The 18,244-nt window shown below is 35.9% G+C and overlaps 1 protein-coding gene across 3 annotated transcripts in view; it reads left to right on the top strand.

Annotated features, from left to right (window-relative positions):
- LOC117608294 (Matrix metalloproteinase 2) overlaps positions 1-18,244 on the top strand; it is a 95,398-nt gene that overhangs the window by 62,512 nt on the left and 14,642 nt on the right. For all 3 annotated transcript variants that reach the window (XM_034333182.2, XM_034333181.2, XM_076692463.1), the window contains 2 exons: positions 14,025-14,171; positions 16,735-16,877. In XM_034333182.2, the coding sequence (XP_034189073.2) occupies positions 14,025-14,171; positions 16,735-16,877 (290 nt within the window). The remainder of the gene's footprint in view (positions 1-14,024; positions 14,172-16,734; positions 16,878-18,244) is intronic.

An 18,244-nucleotide genomic window follows, 5' to 3' on the forward strand; every position in this document is an offset into this window, starting at 1 on the left:
TTCGGCGCAAATATTGAAACAAACGTTGAGCGATCCAAGTGATTTTATCGGGAATTCGGGGGCGGAATGCTCTGTATCAGCAGATCGTTTTCATTTCTCTCGCCGCGTATGAATTAATAAATACTGCAGAGCGGTTTTTTCATGGGACACGAAAAACAAATTCGAATGTAGAAATTGAATCGACGCACTGATGGTATTGGTTTTGGGAAGTACGATAACTATAAATGAAAATAAAATATATATGAATGTTTTATTGGATGTTCTCTCTTTAGCTTTTCTTAAACGACTGTCTAGCAATGACTAAAAGTAATTCTCGTAAAGTAAGATCTAGTAATTATCTATATTTCAACACTCTACGTTTACGTATTGAGTTAGGAATGCCTTTTGGTCCAGGAAGTACGAAGAATAAACTATTTGACCCTCGGCATCTTATTTGATTGTGAACGTGTTGTTAAGAGAAGGTCATAATAATTTTCTCCCGTATATCAATAGGTGGTTTCTCATTGGCGTAACTAGATAATAGCCAAAATTGGGCTGGCCCAAAAAATTTTCAGAATTCAAAATCTCAGAATTAAATAAATTTCAAATCTAAAAATCCTAAAATACCTCACTTCCAAAGTGCTAAATTTCCCTAATTCCAAAATTAAAATTTTTTAAGATACCCGACTCGCCCCCGAAAAATCCTAGGCTACGCCACTGCGATTTCTCAAAATTCGCCGGTAGGATTAAAACGGTTCGACGGTCTGTTAGCGAATTTCGTGGGGCGTTAATTTTGCGCGTTTGTTTTCTTCGAGGAGAACTCTGCCTCTGGTGCACGCGTCGCTCGGCGTCGTTAAATTAATTATTCGCCCGGTGGAATTTAATAGTCAAAGTTTTCGAACGGGCGTTGTTCCGCGGCGAAAATCGATTTTCGTAATCCTTGCATGCTTTCCGCCGCTCGTTTAATCCAATCTCGTCGAAGCCGTCAGAAAGAATATTCGTCCCGACCGCTTTTAAGCTTTAATGCGAATTAAAAAAAAAAAAATTAAAAAACGAAGAATAAAGGGAACGAGTCCTCCGTTGCGATTACTTAAGCTCTCGATTAAAAGCTCGGCTCCGCGATGCTTCGCGACGCTTAAGCGACACTGTCTACCATCGTTCGAACGTTTTTAAGCTTCAATGTCAATAAAACAAAAAAAAAAAAGAAACGAAAGCTTCTGCTCCGATTATTTGAACTGGAGATTGAAAGTCGCGGCTATACTTTATCTTAACGAAGAAAATCTTCAATATTTTTCGGTTCCATTTCTGATTTTTTTTTAAATACCTAATGTAGGCAATGAAGTGTTTATGGGTGCTAGCGGCCAAATGCTCGACAACCGAGCCGACCAGAATGGGGACCAGGATTATGACTCGAACGTGACGTCGCGTCGGCTAATTTTTTTTCGAAGAGCGGAAACTAATTTTCAGCTAGTATATTTCAATTTTGACCACCCGATGGTCCGGAATAACCGCATCATAAACCTTAGGTGCCTCCACTAAATATATTAAACAAAAATTTTATTCACACTTGTAATAATTCACATTAAACTATTTTATTATAAATTTGAAGAAACCGGAGCATCAAAAAAATCAGAAACTGGTGTAGAGATCGGTTGGGCTGGTTCAGTTTCTCAAGTTAAAAAGGGAAACACGTACATCGGTCGCGGCAATTTATCCGTTTAGACAACGTGTTTCTTCTTCCCATTCTTCCATCGAGCTTTCTTCCTTTCGAGTAAACTTGTTTATTTCCTCGTGAGAAGCGTGTGCCCGATCCTCGAGTTTCCCGTAACTTCGAAACACGCGCGACTCCACTTCCCTCTTGAAAACTTGAGATATTTTTCTCTCAGGATACGTACAGTTGTCTTCTGGAAAAATAGGAAAGATTGGTGTTTTTACAGACTTTAGAATAGACTTACTCGGGACAAGTATTTCAAATATAAATTGAAGATATTTATAAAGTTATTAAGAAAGTTTGCTTTCTTAATTTTCTTCTTAATTAATTTGGAAAAGATTAAAAGGATACATAAAATCGTGAAAGATATTCAAACATCTGATCGTCGAAGCGTCGATAATGATCGCATAAAAACCGTGACTGAGAAAAATCGTTGAACGCTTTTACGCTTCTGTTATCGCCGTTTAAAACTTTCCCGGTGCTGTCTTCGGAACTCTTTCGCGTCATTGACATCTTCATCGTTTTCGGGGTTATTTTCGACGGACCCTTATTACAGCAAACGCCGCGCCTCTTCTAACTAATTTCCGACCGCAAGTTCCACGTGGCTCGTTATCAGCTTCGAAACTTCAATCGAGCGGATAAAAGCTATCCCGGCATTGAGCGTGCCGGTATGCAAACCATTCTAATTAATTCTAATTAATTGTGAGTGAAGAAATATATTACAATTATTGAGATAATGATGAAATGCGTACACATTATACACCATTCAACGAGACGAGTCATTTACGGGTTCCGGATCCCCACATCGCATCGTAAGATAAGACTTTAAGATATTTTCCGAACCCGCCCGAGCCCCTAATATCGGGTACCCGCGCACTTCCGTTATAGGAAATGAGAAAGTGATTGTGGAAACATCGTTTTAATCTTCGCAAAAATTAATAACCTCCTCCTTCTTCGAAGTCGATTAAAAATTAAAAACAGTTTCGTTGTTGTTGTTTTTTTTTTTAATATCAAAGAATTTCAAATATATGCACTTTTTTCTGTTTCTATTAAAAAAATTGCAGTAAGTGCTAAACGATCGATCGGCTATTACCGAAGGGATCGATGGCTTTGTTTCCGGGGAGAAAAAAGAATTCACAATTTTTTTCGAGATCGGTCTCGGGGTATTTAACGACCCGTCACTCGATCGGTTCATCAATTCACGCATCGATCACTTTATCTACTTGTGCATCCGTTCCATTTATCCGAACGATTGTCTGTCCATCAGCCTCGATCAAGTTATCGTTCGATTCACCGTTCGACGAATCGAATGAACTTTGATCGTTTATTATTTTTACTTTAAGAGCATTACATTTTTCCGTATTATTCGTTCGAATTCAATTTTGATAGGAATTAATTGGCCGAATCGAAAAGCTTGAAATTGAAGGAAATATTGAACATCGCATCTTCATTTAATTTGTCTCTTTTATTCGTTAAAGATCAAGTTAACCAATCGTTATAAACTGATGAATATCACTTGAGAATTAGCCCCGTTTTCTTGAATTAGATTCATTTATTTATACCATGGAAAGTGTTCCTCCAAGGAGACGAGCAGCTCTTTATTTCCGTCTGATGGTGTTCTTTATGCCGAGTTAGTCGCTGGAAACGACATCTAAACGAGCTATTTCTTCTTCTTTAAAAAGGAAGCGTTCAAAACAAAGCGTATGACATTCAATCAGGCTACCAGAGCAAAAGAATCTTATCTTCTTGACGACGTTAAATTAAAAATTACGTTGCAAACATTATGGAAGATTTTAGTTCTTCTTTTCTCTGATACGTCGTTCGATCTGTACCAGATACATTTTCTACGTGTTCGACAATATCAAGCGAAAAAATAAAAAATGGTAGCAGAGATACATAGAGAGGAAAAGATAATGAAGCGTGATGGGTTTGGTGTTCGTCTTCCGGCCAGTTAAACCGGTCGAAACGCGGGAGGATGTCGATTCAATTTTCATCGCGGTCATCGCGCGTATTTCAACACCGACCAGCCAGATTCCGTAAACCGAGTTCACCATTTACCACGATCAAATCGCTTTGCTTCGACCACTTTCCGCGTAACGCCGCTCGGCCAGGGTTTGTCGGAAAAGTTGCTGTGAAATTCCTCTCCTGAAAGGACGAATTTATGGCTGGTGCGTGCTCCTCGAATCCTAGCTGCTCTTCCAATTCCCAGGACAAAGAAATCCGCGTACGTAAGAATTAAGATCCTTTTGGAAATGGAACACGAGTGGTTGACACAGTTTCTCTTGAAATATCCAATTCTGATTAGCCGGTAATAATTGTGTTGCACGATATACCATTTTGCAATCATTCTTCCTTTTAAAAAGTCACGTTTAATTGTTTGAAAATATTTAGTCCAAAATTGACAAAATTATCATAGATTGATGAAAAATCATAATCATGAAAGATTATTAATCATCATGATCTGAATTAAAACATCAAATCATTATTATGAAAAATTATTAAATCATCATCATGAAGAATCATTCAATCATCAAGTCATCATCCTGAAAAATCAATAATTCGTCAAATCACTGTCATAGAATATTATTATTCAACATAAAGAATCATCAAATCAGTGTCATAAAAAATCACTACATTCATCAGTTTACTTTCAAGTCAGATCACTCACCCGTATCGTTTTCCCTCTTTCCATAAAAGTTTCAAAGTGTAACAGTACCTAAAGAGTAGGTGGAACGGGAAAAGAAATAAAGGTAGAAGGAGTGTAGGTGGCAGGAACGCGTCTGAATTTTCCGATAGCGGTGGAGCATGCTCGAAAGATTAATTCGTGGGGTCAGGAAAATGTCCTCGACAGGATCATCGATCGGTGAGGACGCTCCAAAAAGGTAACCTGTCCGGAACTTTTCGTGGATTTATTTACCAGAGACAATAGAAAACAGCTATCTCGAAAATGAAACTCTTTATCCTATTTTCTTTTTTCTCTTTTTTTCGAGTCGTTTGACAATCGAACAAGATAACGTTGCTCTTCATCGAAACAACACAAAGGCAGCTATAAAGATAAAAATTGATGAAGTACTTTCAATTCATAAGTATTGCCTGCGTTTACTTTTTTAATTGTGCTAAAGTATTTTGCTCGTTAATAAATAAATAAATTCGAGCTTCAAACTTCGAACCGACGCGACGTGACATAAGCGATCGTCTGTGGTACTTTGTCGGCGCCGAACCGTGTTAAACTTTGCGTGTTTCGAACTTGATACTAATTGTAAATAGTTAATTTATCAGCACCTGATCACGAAACTAATAACAGAAGACAAGTTGTACGAGCCGGATCGTGATATTGGGAAAGTACTTAGCAAAGTATTTCGTACAACAGTTGCATAATATGGAGGAGCACACCTGCTAGGATAATTAGTTTCTCGCTAATTTCATTTTTATCAGGATTCAAAATTGAAAGAACATCGAACTTGTTAACACTTTAGCGATCACATATTTTATGAAATTAACACGTGATCCGATTTTAGATTTCTTCTTATATCGAAAAAGAAGAAATTACTGAAATAATTATGTTTGGAAATTTCTATAATATATACTACGAAATTAATAATTATTAAATTGAAATTAGTAATTAGTATTATCATAAAGTAAATGGAAATTAAGTAGAGGGAAAGGTGGTATTATTACACCCTTTTGGTAATTTACCTCCCTTGCTAATTTTCATATTATAATAAGGACATCGCGTGGTTAAATTTATTAAAATTTTTTTACTGAAAATTGAAAACTAAACAATAATAACGCATTGGCATCTTTTGATATGTTTCGGTGGCTATATTATAATAAATAAGTAGGTCATGAAAGTTAAATTTCGATGTATGCGTATCCGAATAGATTTGGACCATAGAATCGTAGCTTGCTTTCTCGTAAATTACGGTTACGTTCAAAATTTTCGTGCCGCATGCTTGTCCGTTCCATTCAGAAAATTTATATCAGGTGCGTGGAAAATTCAGGCTCCAAGTTAGAGAGAGGATTTAGATTTCTGTGCCGGATGAAATTAATTTTCGAGCCGGGACAAATTGGAATTCCAAAGAAGAACGTTTTCAAATTTATTTCGAACACAATAGAACGCCGAATTTTGGGGGAAAAACACATACCTACATAATTCCATGGAACTTGGCAAGAGAACCAATCTTCTTTACGTTTCAATTTACTGCTTGCAGATTTACAAAATGTTATCAGATATTTTTACAAGAACTAGTAGAGCCATTTTAAATAGAATTTTTATTACCTAATTTTCATTAATTTAGAAAAACAGTAATAAGCTCTTAAATTAGAGATAATTAGAGAAAGGGATGGTAATTACCAACAGGGGACCATATTGTTCTCTAACAATATAAACAATGCAATATAATAAATGATATAAATTTTAGGAGGAGATATAAAATTGGGAGTGGAGGGCACGTTACCCCTTTCTCTAGCTAAAATAATTGAAAACGGAGAAAAGGAGTCCAAGCTCCATTTTCACGATTGTAAGATATAATCAGTGTTACTTTTAATTGTCCCTAATGTGGAGCAGTATTGCAGATAATATTACTTGTAACGTAGCTGCATAATTGACTCTGTAGGAATGCAGCAGCATGAACCAATGTGCTTATTAATTCTGTATGCCATCCAGTTCAGGATTCGTGACCAGCATACGCTTACTTGTTCATTATGGAGCAAATTTGAATGCGAATGGGAATTTCTATCCCAAAAAAAAAATTAATATACTGTAGCTTTATTAGGGTTTATCGCGAATATTGCGCACTGCCGGTTTTAGATTATGTGCTCCGGAAGAAGTGATTCAGCAAAGTGTAAAGGGAGATAGCAAGATGAGTTTAGGTATTAGTGTGAAGTTTTATGGTGTAACTTAGATGGACCCTGTGAATGTAACTCTTGATATAACGCAGACTTGAAATTTATGTCGTAGTTGCGGACGTTAGTTTCCAGTATTTGAGATATTGTCTAGAAAAAAAGATTAGAAATTTACACTCTATTTTCTTATTTTATAGTGATTCTATTTAGGCAAAACGAAAACGCAGGTTTTTTGAGGGAATTTGTCCAAAAAAGGTGCAGTATTAGAATAGTAGAACATTGGGCTATTAAAATATTAGAATATTAGAACATTAAAATATTAGAGCATTAGAATATTAGAATATTAAAATATTAAAACATTTGAATATTAGAGTATTAGAATATTAGAGCATTAGAGTATTAGAATATTAGAGCATTAGAGTATTAGAATATTAAAATATTAAAACATTTGAATATTAGAGTTTTAGAATATTAGAATATTAAAATATTAAAACATTTGAATATTGGAGTATTAGGATATTAGAATATTAGAACATTAAAATATTAGAGTATTAGAATATTAAAATATTAAAATATTAGAAGTTGAAGAATAAAAAAAAAAATCAGATAAAATTGACAAAATTACAATCAATCAATTTCGATACAATCATTAGAAGTGATAAAAGAAAAAGGACAAGTTTGTATTAAAATTGTGGTTGAAGAGGAGGAGGATGTTTGGCGTGTCTCGCGCATAATGGATGATCCGTATAGGTGATAAACGGTGTTTGTCAAGAGCAGAGGCAAGGTTTGTCGAAAGCAGGATTCCCTGATGCTTCGCGGCTGTCAGCGACCGGTTCACTCGATCTCTGGATTTTCCCAGCATCGAAGCTGGTTGACACCGAACCGAACGCACAGAGAGCGTTGAATGCCACTCGGTTTACGGGACGGCTCTCTATAATCTGTCGATCACACCAGTTCCATCGCACGATGCTTCGAGTGCTTTTTACCTACGATCTCGAGTGATTGGTTTCGCGATCGAGAGAAACGCGAATACCATCACCGATATTAACACCATTTTCATCTGACAGAGTACCATTCTCGCGATCCTTCAACCATCTACGGAGAAATAAGAAGAATTTTATCGTTCCTTTTTAATCAATCGAACATTCAAATTTAATTAGATTAGAAGCTAAGAGGATTGCACTCAAGGATTAAACCTAAGGTATTTCATTCTATTATTTTATATTCAAAAATTTTATATTATTTTTTGAATCTTATTTTGTCAGTATATAAAAGCGTTTTGTTTCAAAATTTGAATACCTAAAAATTTTATATAGGTATCTACTGTTTCATAAATGTAGGTCACAAGTGGTCAGCATCGTTCTGAAAAATGGCAAAGGTTTCTCCAATAAATTTTTAAATTCTTAAATTCTGTATTCGTCCTCGATCTTTAAGAATGAAAAATTTCATTCCTTTCGTTAAATTATAAGAGCTACAGGATACATACATTGTTTGTTACTAATATAATTCACTTTCCCTGTTGCAAAGAATCGTCACCTGTTAAACATCACGGTTGGATGCTAATTAATTTGCATAATTAAGGGTATCTATGAAAATCCGCGGATAGAGGTTAATTAGCACTCCGTTGATGCGTGTAATCCGCTATTCGTTGATGTGACTGATGCTTCTGCTGCGAAAACAACGGGCTGGAATTGGAAATTGGAACAAGTACACTGCGAGGGAATGTAATTGTTGAAAATTAGCAAGCTTAATCACTTTTCCTCGTCGATATAGCAGACGCCAGGGACGTGATTTCCCTGAAGAAACTTGTCTCTTGTGGATTTTCCTAATTTAGAAAATGAAACAACCAAATGAACTTTAGTATCCGCGAAAAGTTACAACTGCATGCTCTGAAATAACATGCGATTGTTCTATTTTTTAATATGATGAGAAATTGCAAGAAATCGCATCTCCAATTTGAGTTATCTCCATTCTTTGCTCTAATAGGATTGAAAGTTTGAGAAATGCTGGAAAAGTCTAGCCAAAAATCCAATAACTCGTTACGAAGGAAGCCGATGTCTCTTGGAAAGCACCACGATGACACTTTAACTTGGGGGATAATCGCGAAACTGAAGGAACTTTTAACTTTACGAGGTCGGTATTGTTACCGCACTCTTTCTGATCCTTGTCATTTTATCCGGCCTTTTCTTAATTAACTGTCCATTATACTTTTTCAAAAGAACCTTGATACTGCTGCTGTGGCAACGATTCTCGTTAACGTGCAACGGAGAGGATTGGAAAAGAACTTATATCGTTTGGGTCAATTCTGATCCTACTCGAAGCTTGTTTTCGGCGTGAAAATTACAGAAGATTATTCGTATTACGAATCACACTTGCATTTGGAAAACATTTCTGGAAACTGCGTTTGTTTATTAGTCAAACTCCTAACCAAAATTGCGAACCTTGGTCATTCTAAAATTTTAAGGTTCTAAAATTCCAGAATTTCAAAATCTCAGAATTCCAAAATTTTAGATTTGTTACATTTAAAAATTACAGAATTACAAATCTTTAAATCTTCAGAATCCCGAAATTACAAAATTCTGAGATTCTAAAATTTCTGAAATTTCAAAATATCAGAATTTCAAAGCTTTAGAATCCCAAAATTACAAAATTCTGAGATTCCTAGAAATCTAAAATTTCGAAATATCAGAATTCCAGAAATTCAAAATGTCAGAATCTCAAAATTCTGGATTACCAAAACCCCAGAACTACTAAATTCCTACATTTAAAAACTTCAAATTTCCAAATATCCAAAATTCTAAAATTTCAAAATTTCCAAGAGACCCTGGTCCACCTCGGAAAAAGGTCCAAATTACGTCGATTATAAAACTCGCTATGATTGCTTGTTTTGAATGTTGCTTATGTAGGACACCTTGATCGTTCGTAGCTGGCTCAATCTCGAGAAACTGTACTGAAATGGACTGAGATTGCGGTGAAATGTGTACGGTTTTATCGCTGTAATTATTCTTTCATGAAACGTTACGCTATTGCTACCTACGTGAAATTCAAAGCAGACACCTCGAATGAACGTTTTTTAAGGGAAACAAAACTGACAATACTGAATGAATTATTCTATGTACATATACATATAAATGTTCCATTTTAAGCTTTCTTTTTTTCTGCGGATTTTATTCACCGCAACGTATAATCTCTGTAATCAAGCGAACGCAAAGGTTGCGATGGAAAAAGAGAATAGAAACCGAGAGGAGAAAATTAATATCGCGGCGTGATGTATTGTTTCATTTTCTACTTTATTTGTTTCGTTCCAGTTCGTACGAGCTCATGAACGCTCGGCCATTTTATTTCACGGCACGATTTCAATTCCATCTTTCGTTCTGCTCATTATTACTTGAACTCTTTTTCCTTTTCTCTTTTCTATACATACTAAATGGACAAAATTTATGTATTTGAAGCTAAAGCTACAAAAAACGTAATCACCAGACTATTGTATTTGATAATGATAACATTGGTTTAACTAGGTAGGGGTCAGAATGGGCATTTTGAAGCTTTATGGTTCTAATATTCCCGAAATCCAAAATTCTAGAATTCTAAAATTTCGTAATACCAAAATTTTGCAATTAAAAATTTCGCGATGCTAAAATCTTGTAATTCCAAAACCCTGCAATTTCAAATTTTGCAATGCTAACATTTGGCAATTCTGCAATCCCATAATTCTAAAATCCTGCAATTCCTACAATCCCGCAATTCCAAATTTCGCAATGCTAAAATCTCACAATTCTGCAATCCCATAATTCTTAAACTCCGCAATTCCAAATTTCGCAATTCTAAAATCCCACAATTTTAAAATCTCGCTGTTTCAAAATTCTAGAATTTCTAAGAAACCTGACCTCCAAAAGAAGGTCTAACAATAAGTCACACCAATAGGTGCTAAGTTCGACTCCTCTACGATAGAATTTAGGTAGAAGGATCCCAAATTTGGTTACTGTAATGACAGTAAGAAATAACACGACAGCATTATGATACCTCCACGATTTGGTTAAAAAATTGAAATCTTTATTTGAAAGAACGAACAAAAGGCGCGTGCTTGTAACGGAATAAAAGGGAAACGGTGTAATAAAAGAGGGTGGCGTGAAAAGTAGCTCGTGATATCCATATGCCATTCAAGGTATCGAAAATTTCGCGTTTCCTTACTACGCGCAGTTTCCTGGCTGCGAGTCGAAGTTACGAGGTTCGTAACTGTAATAAAAAGAGTAGAATAGCGTGGCGTACATAAAATATACGAGTAATCGAGAAAATCACGGCGTCGAAGGTTCGCCCTGCGGAATCTTCGATTCCAGCAGCCGCGTCGAGTGATTTTACGGAAACGATCCGCTTGCTCGCTCTCGTTGTCGTTTCCGTTAAGGTCATCGAATCACGATGTTTATGGGTTTCGGAAGTGTCGTTTGCCTGGCCAATACTTGTTGTATCGATGTTTTCGATAATAAGCTACTCGATGCACATATTGCCGGGAGCACGGTTGAAATACGCCTCTCCGTTTATATGGATACGAAAATTGCGGCAATGTTCCCCTAACAATTTTGATATAACGAAACTCGATAAACGTTTCTCCGAGTTTCACTTAACACAATTTCGGCACAACGAGCCTGCAATTAAACGCGGTATCTCTTCGATCTCTAATGGATGAATTTCGGGGATTAATTCGGTGCGTCAGAGCTTTTCCATAATGATCCAAATTTTGAATGTTAAACGATTGTAAATTATTTTTCGAGAAACTATGTTGTCGAAACAATGAGCATAAAAATAAGTAATTTAGAAAGCTGGAAAGAATTCACATCCAAGGCGACACAAGGGAAAGTGGGTCCTCCGCCCTAATCTTACTCGAACCTAATTAGTAATAATACCCTACCCCTAGGTGTGTGCGGGTATCCGAACGTGCAAGGTTCCGTCCAGCCAGACCCAAATTCGGTCATTACCCGACTCGAACTTTCGAGTACCTGTACACCCCTAACTATGGCCGAAAGCACGTATGAGCAGCTGAAGTGAGGTACGATCAATCAGACATCCTTTTTTTTCGTTTAATCGGAGAGGAAATACGCGCAGGCAACCCTCCATTTTAAAACTACCCGGGCAGTGTGGGACTCGTGTCGTTACCAAAAAAAAAATCATAGCAGCACCATACCCATTAAAACCCCTACCTCATATGACCACTGTCGTAACTTGCACCCGGTGGGGTATGTAAACTATGATAGTGTTGACCAATCAGAGAGCCTTCCACTACCCTACACTGAATTTTTCAATATTTCAATATTCCATATTTTTATGGAATAAAATTGATTACAAATAAAAATAATGAATTTTATTATTTATTAAAAATTTATTATTAAGAATACTAACGATATTTTGAACAGTACCATTGTACTGACGGAAATTTAGCCGTCGAAGAGTCGCATTGCACCATAGCCGCATAACTGCATATCCGTATATCGCCCGCGGCCCTTCTCCTCGGGTTTTTAGCTTTTTCAAGCTGTTCCTGGTACACGGAAGGGGCGAAACGACCTTTCGAAATCCCCAGGAACCGCGCATAAAGCGGCCTCGCCTCGGTGAATGCGAAACCTTTCAGCCATCTTCTCTACCTCGACACCGTTTCCGTTGATTTCTTCTAATTAGCCTTCGACGGAATGATCTAGATACCCTACTGACCCAACCTCTTTATTCTAATCGAACTTTGACAATTTTTTTATTTCAACGTTCGAGATATATCAGCCTCGATCGGGGTTCGATTAACGCACGATGGAATCGTTGCGCAAAACAAATTCATTTTTACCGTGTTTTCGCCGATCACCAACGCAAATGAGAGGTGATTATCGACGTTGATTGAGATACCTCGCTGATTGGGAAAATCACGCGGCGCGTCTGCCTCTTCCAATAGTTTCCGTTGTTAACGAACCTCCGAGTTTGTTAATTAGTAACGCCGGTGAATAAGTTCGAACGACATAATGTAAAAAAATGAAATTCGCCCGTAGCTTGTTAAAAATTAAAATACTGCGGTGTATAAAAATGAAATGAGTTAGCTGTCGGGGAAAATGTTCAGAACAATAGCGTTTTTCTAGTTTTTTCCTTTTTTCTTTTTTCTATGGTTAAACAGGGAAGGTGACGTGTTTACCATGAGGATAGGTCGATCCATCTATAAGGCAAACAGTCTAAGTCGTTTGTGCGACGTGTAATCCTTTTAGCCGACGCTTCGGGCACAGCCTGTTTGCACGGTCTCGAAATGTCCTCGTTTAAAAACGGAATTACGTTAATTATCGGGGACGACGGGGGGTACGGTTCAATGTGTTGCTTTTATATGGTAGAAACTGCGACGCCAGTGTCATGGGGTGTCGAGTTTCGGTCGATTAAAACCGTGCTACAATACCGTACGACTCGAGTAATTAATTGCTTAATCTTCTGCTCGGAATTTATCTCCTAGCTTGTGTCGTTGATACTGCTTTTCAACGTTCGAACAAATTCTTTTTAATGGAATAAAGGTTATTCTTTATTTTACCTGAATATTGAATCCAATTCCTTTTAGCGGAAGTTGCAAAACCATAAATAGATACAGTGGTACCTCGGTATACAACATGAATCCGTTCCTGATATTAATAGGACGTATACCAAACCAACCTTTCCCATAAGAAGTAATGTAAAAATGATTAATCCGTTCTCATGAAAAAAAACTCCTATTGATATTATACCTACATAATGGGGTTGTAAAATAATTGAAACACTGTTTATATCATGAACAGCATTTAAACGATTTCCTAGAAGTTTATAAAAAATATTCACTAGTTTATTTAACATAATTAATTTTTTAGATAGATTCTAAATTAACAAACCAAATGGAATAAATTTGATTGCCTCCTGTTTTACGGTTATAGTTTCTTACATGATATCCTTACTTGTATGATCGGTCAGTTAATAATACATCAACTCCGAATATAATTGATTATTAATTTAATTTTTCTAGATTTTTAATTTGAAAATCTAATTTATAATTTGCAATTCTGCTTTTGTAATATCCTATTCGTTCGTTCTTCCGTAGAAAATCATCAGAATTGACTGAATTTAGAAATGGTCGTCTGTCCGGAAAACACGTTTCCAGCCCCGTTATTCCTTATTTTCCAACGGAAACATAATTTCAGTAATTCGAGCGCAATTCTCTCCGCGTTCCATCGCGCGCGGCAACGTTTCCCTTATTGCTTTTCAGCCGGGAAATAATTTGCCTAATTTCCTCGAGGCATCTCGTCCCCCTTATCCGCCGATTGAATCGTCTTCCTTTCAGCGTCTCGCGCTGGAAACATTTTCTCCGGTTTGCTGTACGGTGGACGGTTTATCGGATCGAAGTGTCTCGAGGAGAACCGATAAAGGGATGAAAAGCCTCGTTCGCCGACTGAGAATCGATTTTCAACGGATACCTAACGAGCGTCTCTTCTTATTCTTTTTGTTTCAGCTTGAGAACCGAAAAGCCAAGCGGCCTGGACACGGGAGGCGTTCGTTTAGAGCTGAGCAGAGCCCTCGATCTTTGGGCGAGGAACTCGAAGCTCACCTTTCAGGAAGTTAACAGCGACAGAGCGGACATTTTGGTCTACTTTCATCGGTAAGTTTATCAACGAGTCTTACATGAAATATTTTAAAGCTTCTTAGAACTTGATATTTATAACTTAACCCTTTGATACTGGTGACGTAAATATTTCTGATCCTCTGTTGGACAATTCTGTGACATATCCTTTTTTAGTTTATTTGATTATAAAAGAAAAAGGATGACACAAATTGAAATAGAAGAAACTCGTGTCAAATTGGTTAATTGTTAAAATATACATTTCTTTATTAAGGGAAAATTGCAGATGGAAATTAGAAACAAAAGATTATTATTTTTTCAAATTTGTATATTTATGACTTTTAAAAAATAAAGAAAATTAGAATAAACTATAATTATTAGGAGATACAAGTATAGCTATTATAATTAGGAGATATAATTATCTAAACTATTTACTCTATTAGGTTCATTAAAACACTCTCTTAATCACGTTGATTTTGAAATTATTGATAAATATTGTTATTTTTGTCTATCTAGAATTAGAATATTTACCACTGTATTTATTTGTTTTTTAACAAGTTAATTGAATATTAACGATCCACCGATTTACAATTAACAATAAGAACAAAGACAAATATTTTTCGAGTTCTATATTTGCAGAATTACGAACAAAAATTTATTCCATACCTAATTTTACAGTTCGATTTTTTCCCTATTGTTTAGAACATCCCATGTAAAATTCACAATGGGCGAGAATATTGTTACGCAACTTTGTACAGTGGATTTTCACTGGATTTTCACTGGATTTTCCGTTTAATCGTACGCACGTTTCCAGCTGCGTCGTCGCGATAAATTTTCCGTTAACAAGGAACCCCACGAATCGAGCCATTGATTGTCCCCTCGCATTATTTCCATCTCTTTGTTTCTTTCAACGCCCCTCTGGAGGGCTTGAAATTGTCATTCGAATTCGTATCAGCGTCATTAGAGCGATGATACAGTGTTAACGGGGCAGTCATCGTAGTAAATTAAGCGAAACGGGACACGAATGAAACGAAATGCGTTTCCGAAATGACGAATATGTTTTCCGTTCTGCCAAATCAGAGACAATAGATGTGTTCAGTAATTTCGTTATATCGTAATTAAATCGTTATGCATCGTTTACGAATATAGCGGACTAGTTATGTATATTATTGAAAACGATGTGACATTATAAACAGCATGGAAATTAATTGCCTGACAAATGACGGGATTCTATAATAATTAACCTCTTGTTAATTATCTGTTTTCAGATAACACGTGTCTATTTGAAAGATTTGGTTTAATAATAGAAATAATGATATTCCATAAAATAAATTGTATTAATACTGTCGAAATTCAAATTTTGGAAAATTCCTGTTTCCCCTGAATATTTGATTTAATAATTGAAATAGTGGTATTTTATAAAATAAATTGTATTAATACCATCTAAGTTTAAATTTTTAGAATTCCTGCTTCCCTTAAATATTTGGTATAATAATAGAAGTAATGGTATTTTATAAATTAAATTGTATTAATACCATCTCTGTAACACCAATTTCCCTGGGAAAGCCTATTTTATTCGACACTGTACAAAAAGGAAAGGAAATTTTATTCCGAAATGAATATTAAAAGATTGATATTGGAAATATATAATCGAAGCATTTAATAGGTGTCGAAAGAGAGAAGAGAAAAGGTTAACATTTTTTGAACGGAGTAATCCGCGAACGGAATTTAATTATGGCTCGCCGTCTGGGCTGCACTGTTTCCGGTCTGGTAAGGGTGAAATTAAACGGAACTATAAGGGGATAGATAGTGGCTTGTGCCGCAGAAATATCGTGAGAACTTGAAGTCGTCCTTCGGTCTGAATAAATAGAACCAGCCGCGGTCCGATGCTTGCTAACGCAGAAACACGTGAACCGCAGAGTTTCCTTCCAAATGGAATAATACTATTTTCAAACATTTGAAAGCTATGAAAGTTCATTTACAGAAGCTCTTGTTTAAAACAAACACCTTGTTAACTTATATCTCGTTAACCAAAGATTACACTTGCTTTAACCCTTTGATTACTAAAGGTGTATATACAGGGTGTCTCAGCTGAAGGAGGCCACCTAAATATTTCCTTTATTTTTAATGGTACAAAAAATATCTATGGTATAATTTAAATGGAAAACTTATATTTTTCTTTATTTCATCTTGTAGCGGCTGAAAAAATTCATTTGAATTATGCTTAAGTTATGATCTTAAGGATTACTTTTACTTTAAATTAATAATATTCGCTTAAGAATAAAGCTTAAAAATGTTCTGTATCCAAAGAATTATGAATCAACAGGAGTGAATGTAGCACCTCTGGCAGAATAGAAATGAAACAGAAAAAGTTATTCACGTTTTTTAGACACAATTAACATAATTATAATATTCATATTCAGGAGGGGTATATCAAACGACGTACACAGCGCCTTTTGGGAATAATGTAAAAAAGTTTCTTCTTTAACTCCTTTCCTTTCAATTTTAAAATAAATAAAGATTATAATTGCAAGCTTAAGAATGCTCCGTCCTCAAAGAGTAGATTTACTCGGAACTCAAAGAATATTCTGTTGTGTTTCAGTCGTTATCACGGTGACGGATATCCTTTCGATGGCAGAGGCCAGATTCTGGCACATGCATTCTTTCCGGGCAAGGACCGGGGCGGGGACGCCCATTTCGACGAAGAAGAAATATGGTTGTTGCAGGACGACAACAACGAAGATGGTAAGACAAAATTTAATACAGCATCGTTTTCAATTAATTATAGTTTGATGGAAAATTTTTCAATCGCGATGAGAATATTAATTATTTTCTATAACAGAATGACAGTAACTCATTTTAGAAATTTACTTTAAGTAAATAATAATAATAATTAAGTTGAAGTAACTAACGAAGTATGAAGTTATTAGAAATTAAGTAGAAGTATGAAGTAACTGATAATAATTAAACGTGCAGTTCGTTTATTTATTATTTTATATAGACATTTGCAACACGATGCGAAAAAGGGTTAATCATATTCCCTCTTTGAGAAAATTTTATTTATTTTAAACAGTAATTAAACAAATAATTTGAAATTTAAACTTTACAAATACATCATTATATTATTAATAAGGAAGGTGAGAAATATGAGCAGATAGAAAGATAGGAAAAGTTTAAAATATCTGTAGAAAGTAGATCAGATATTGGGACAAAAGGTCCCGCATGGGCTGGGTTAGCATTTTCTCCGGCTCTCGGCAGCTTTAAATCGTGAAATTTAAAACGGGATTTCGCGGCGAGGGGAGAAAGTTCGGCGAAATTTCTGGACGGAAGAAAAGGTCCCGGAAGCGAGAAATTTTCGCTAGGACGATCGAGCCTTGGCGATCCGCCAATTCGGTCAGTTTGCGACCGAAAAATAAGGGAACGATGAAACTTCGTTCCACCATATTGTTGCAATACTGTTTCTCGATCGAAACGAACGCTTAGTCATTCGAAATCTTTGAAATTGGATCAGTGTTTCGTAACTTCCTCAACAATCGAACCGTGATTTTTCGATTTTTTCGATCTTCTCTGTATACAACGTCTGGCTAACAAATACTTGGTAATTTAACTCTTTGATTGCAACAGTGAAAAGCAATTACATTTCAATTTTCGTTTCAAAAGATAAATCCACGTTGTAATATTTTTCTCTTCGGTATATTCTTCTCTTGAATCTTTCACTGTAGTAAGTTATAAGTTATCTCGCATCAATTGTTCCGGAAGCTCCGATGTTCTCTCGTTCAGTTAGATAACTGACTTAAACCGACTGCTCTTGAGGGAAAACTTGATTTTCAAGAAAAGAAAGAAGCGACGTGGAGGTAGATTGAGCGAGGAAAGAAGGTGTTTCGATAGCCGTTTCATTCAATTTCACTGGATACTTGAAATCGACAGATTGCTCCATTTTTTAACAGACCATTTAAAGTATCGATTAACACTGATCCATATATTTATCTTCTTGAAAATCAATAAAATTTTACAAATAAGGTGAAAGTGCAAGAGGTACAATTACTCCCCTTACAGAGGGTTAACGTTAAAATATTTGCATACCGAGAGACTTGAAACTTCGCATAATTGTG

The sequence above is a fragment of the Osmia lignaria genome, chromosome 15 (genome assembly GCF_051020975.1).
Source record: "Osmia lignaria lignaria isolate PbOS001 chromosome 15, iyOsmLign1, whole genome shotgun sequence".
Taxonomy (NCBI): Eukaryota; Metazoa; Arthropoda; class Insecta; order Hymenoptera; family Megachilidae; genus Osmia; species Osmia lignaria.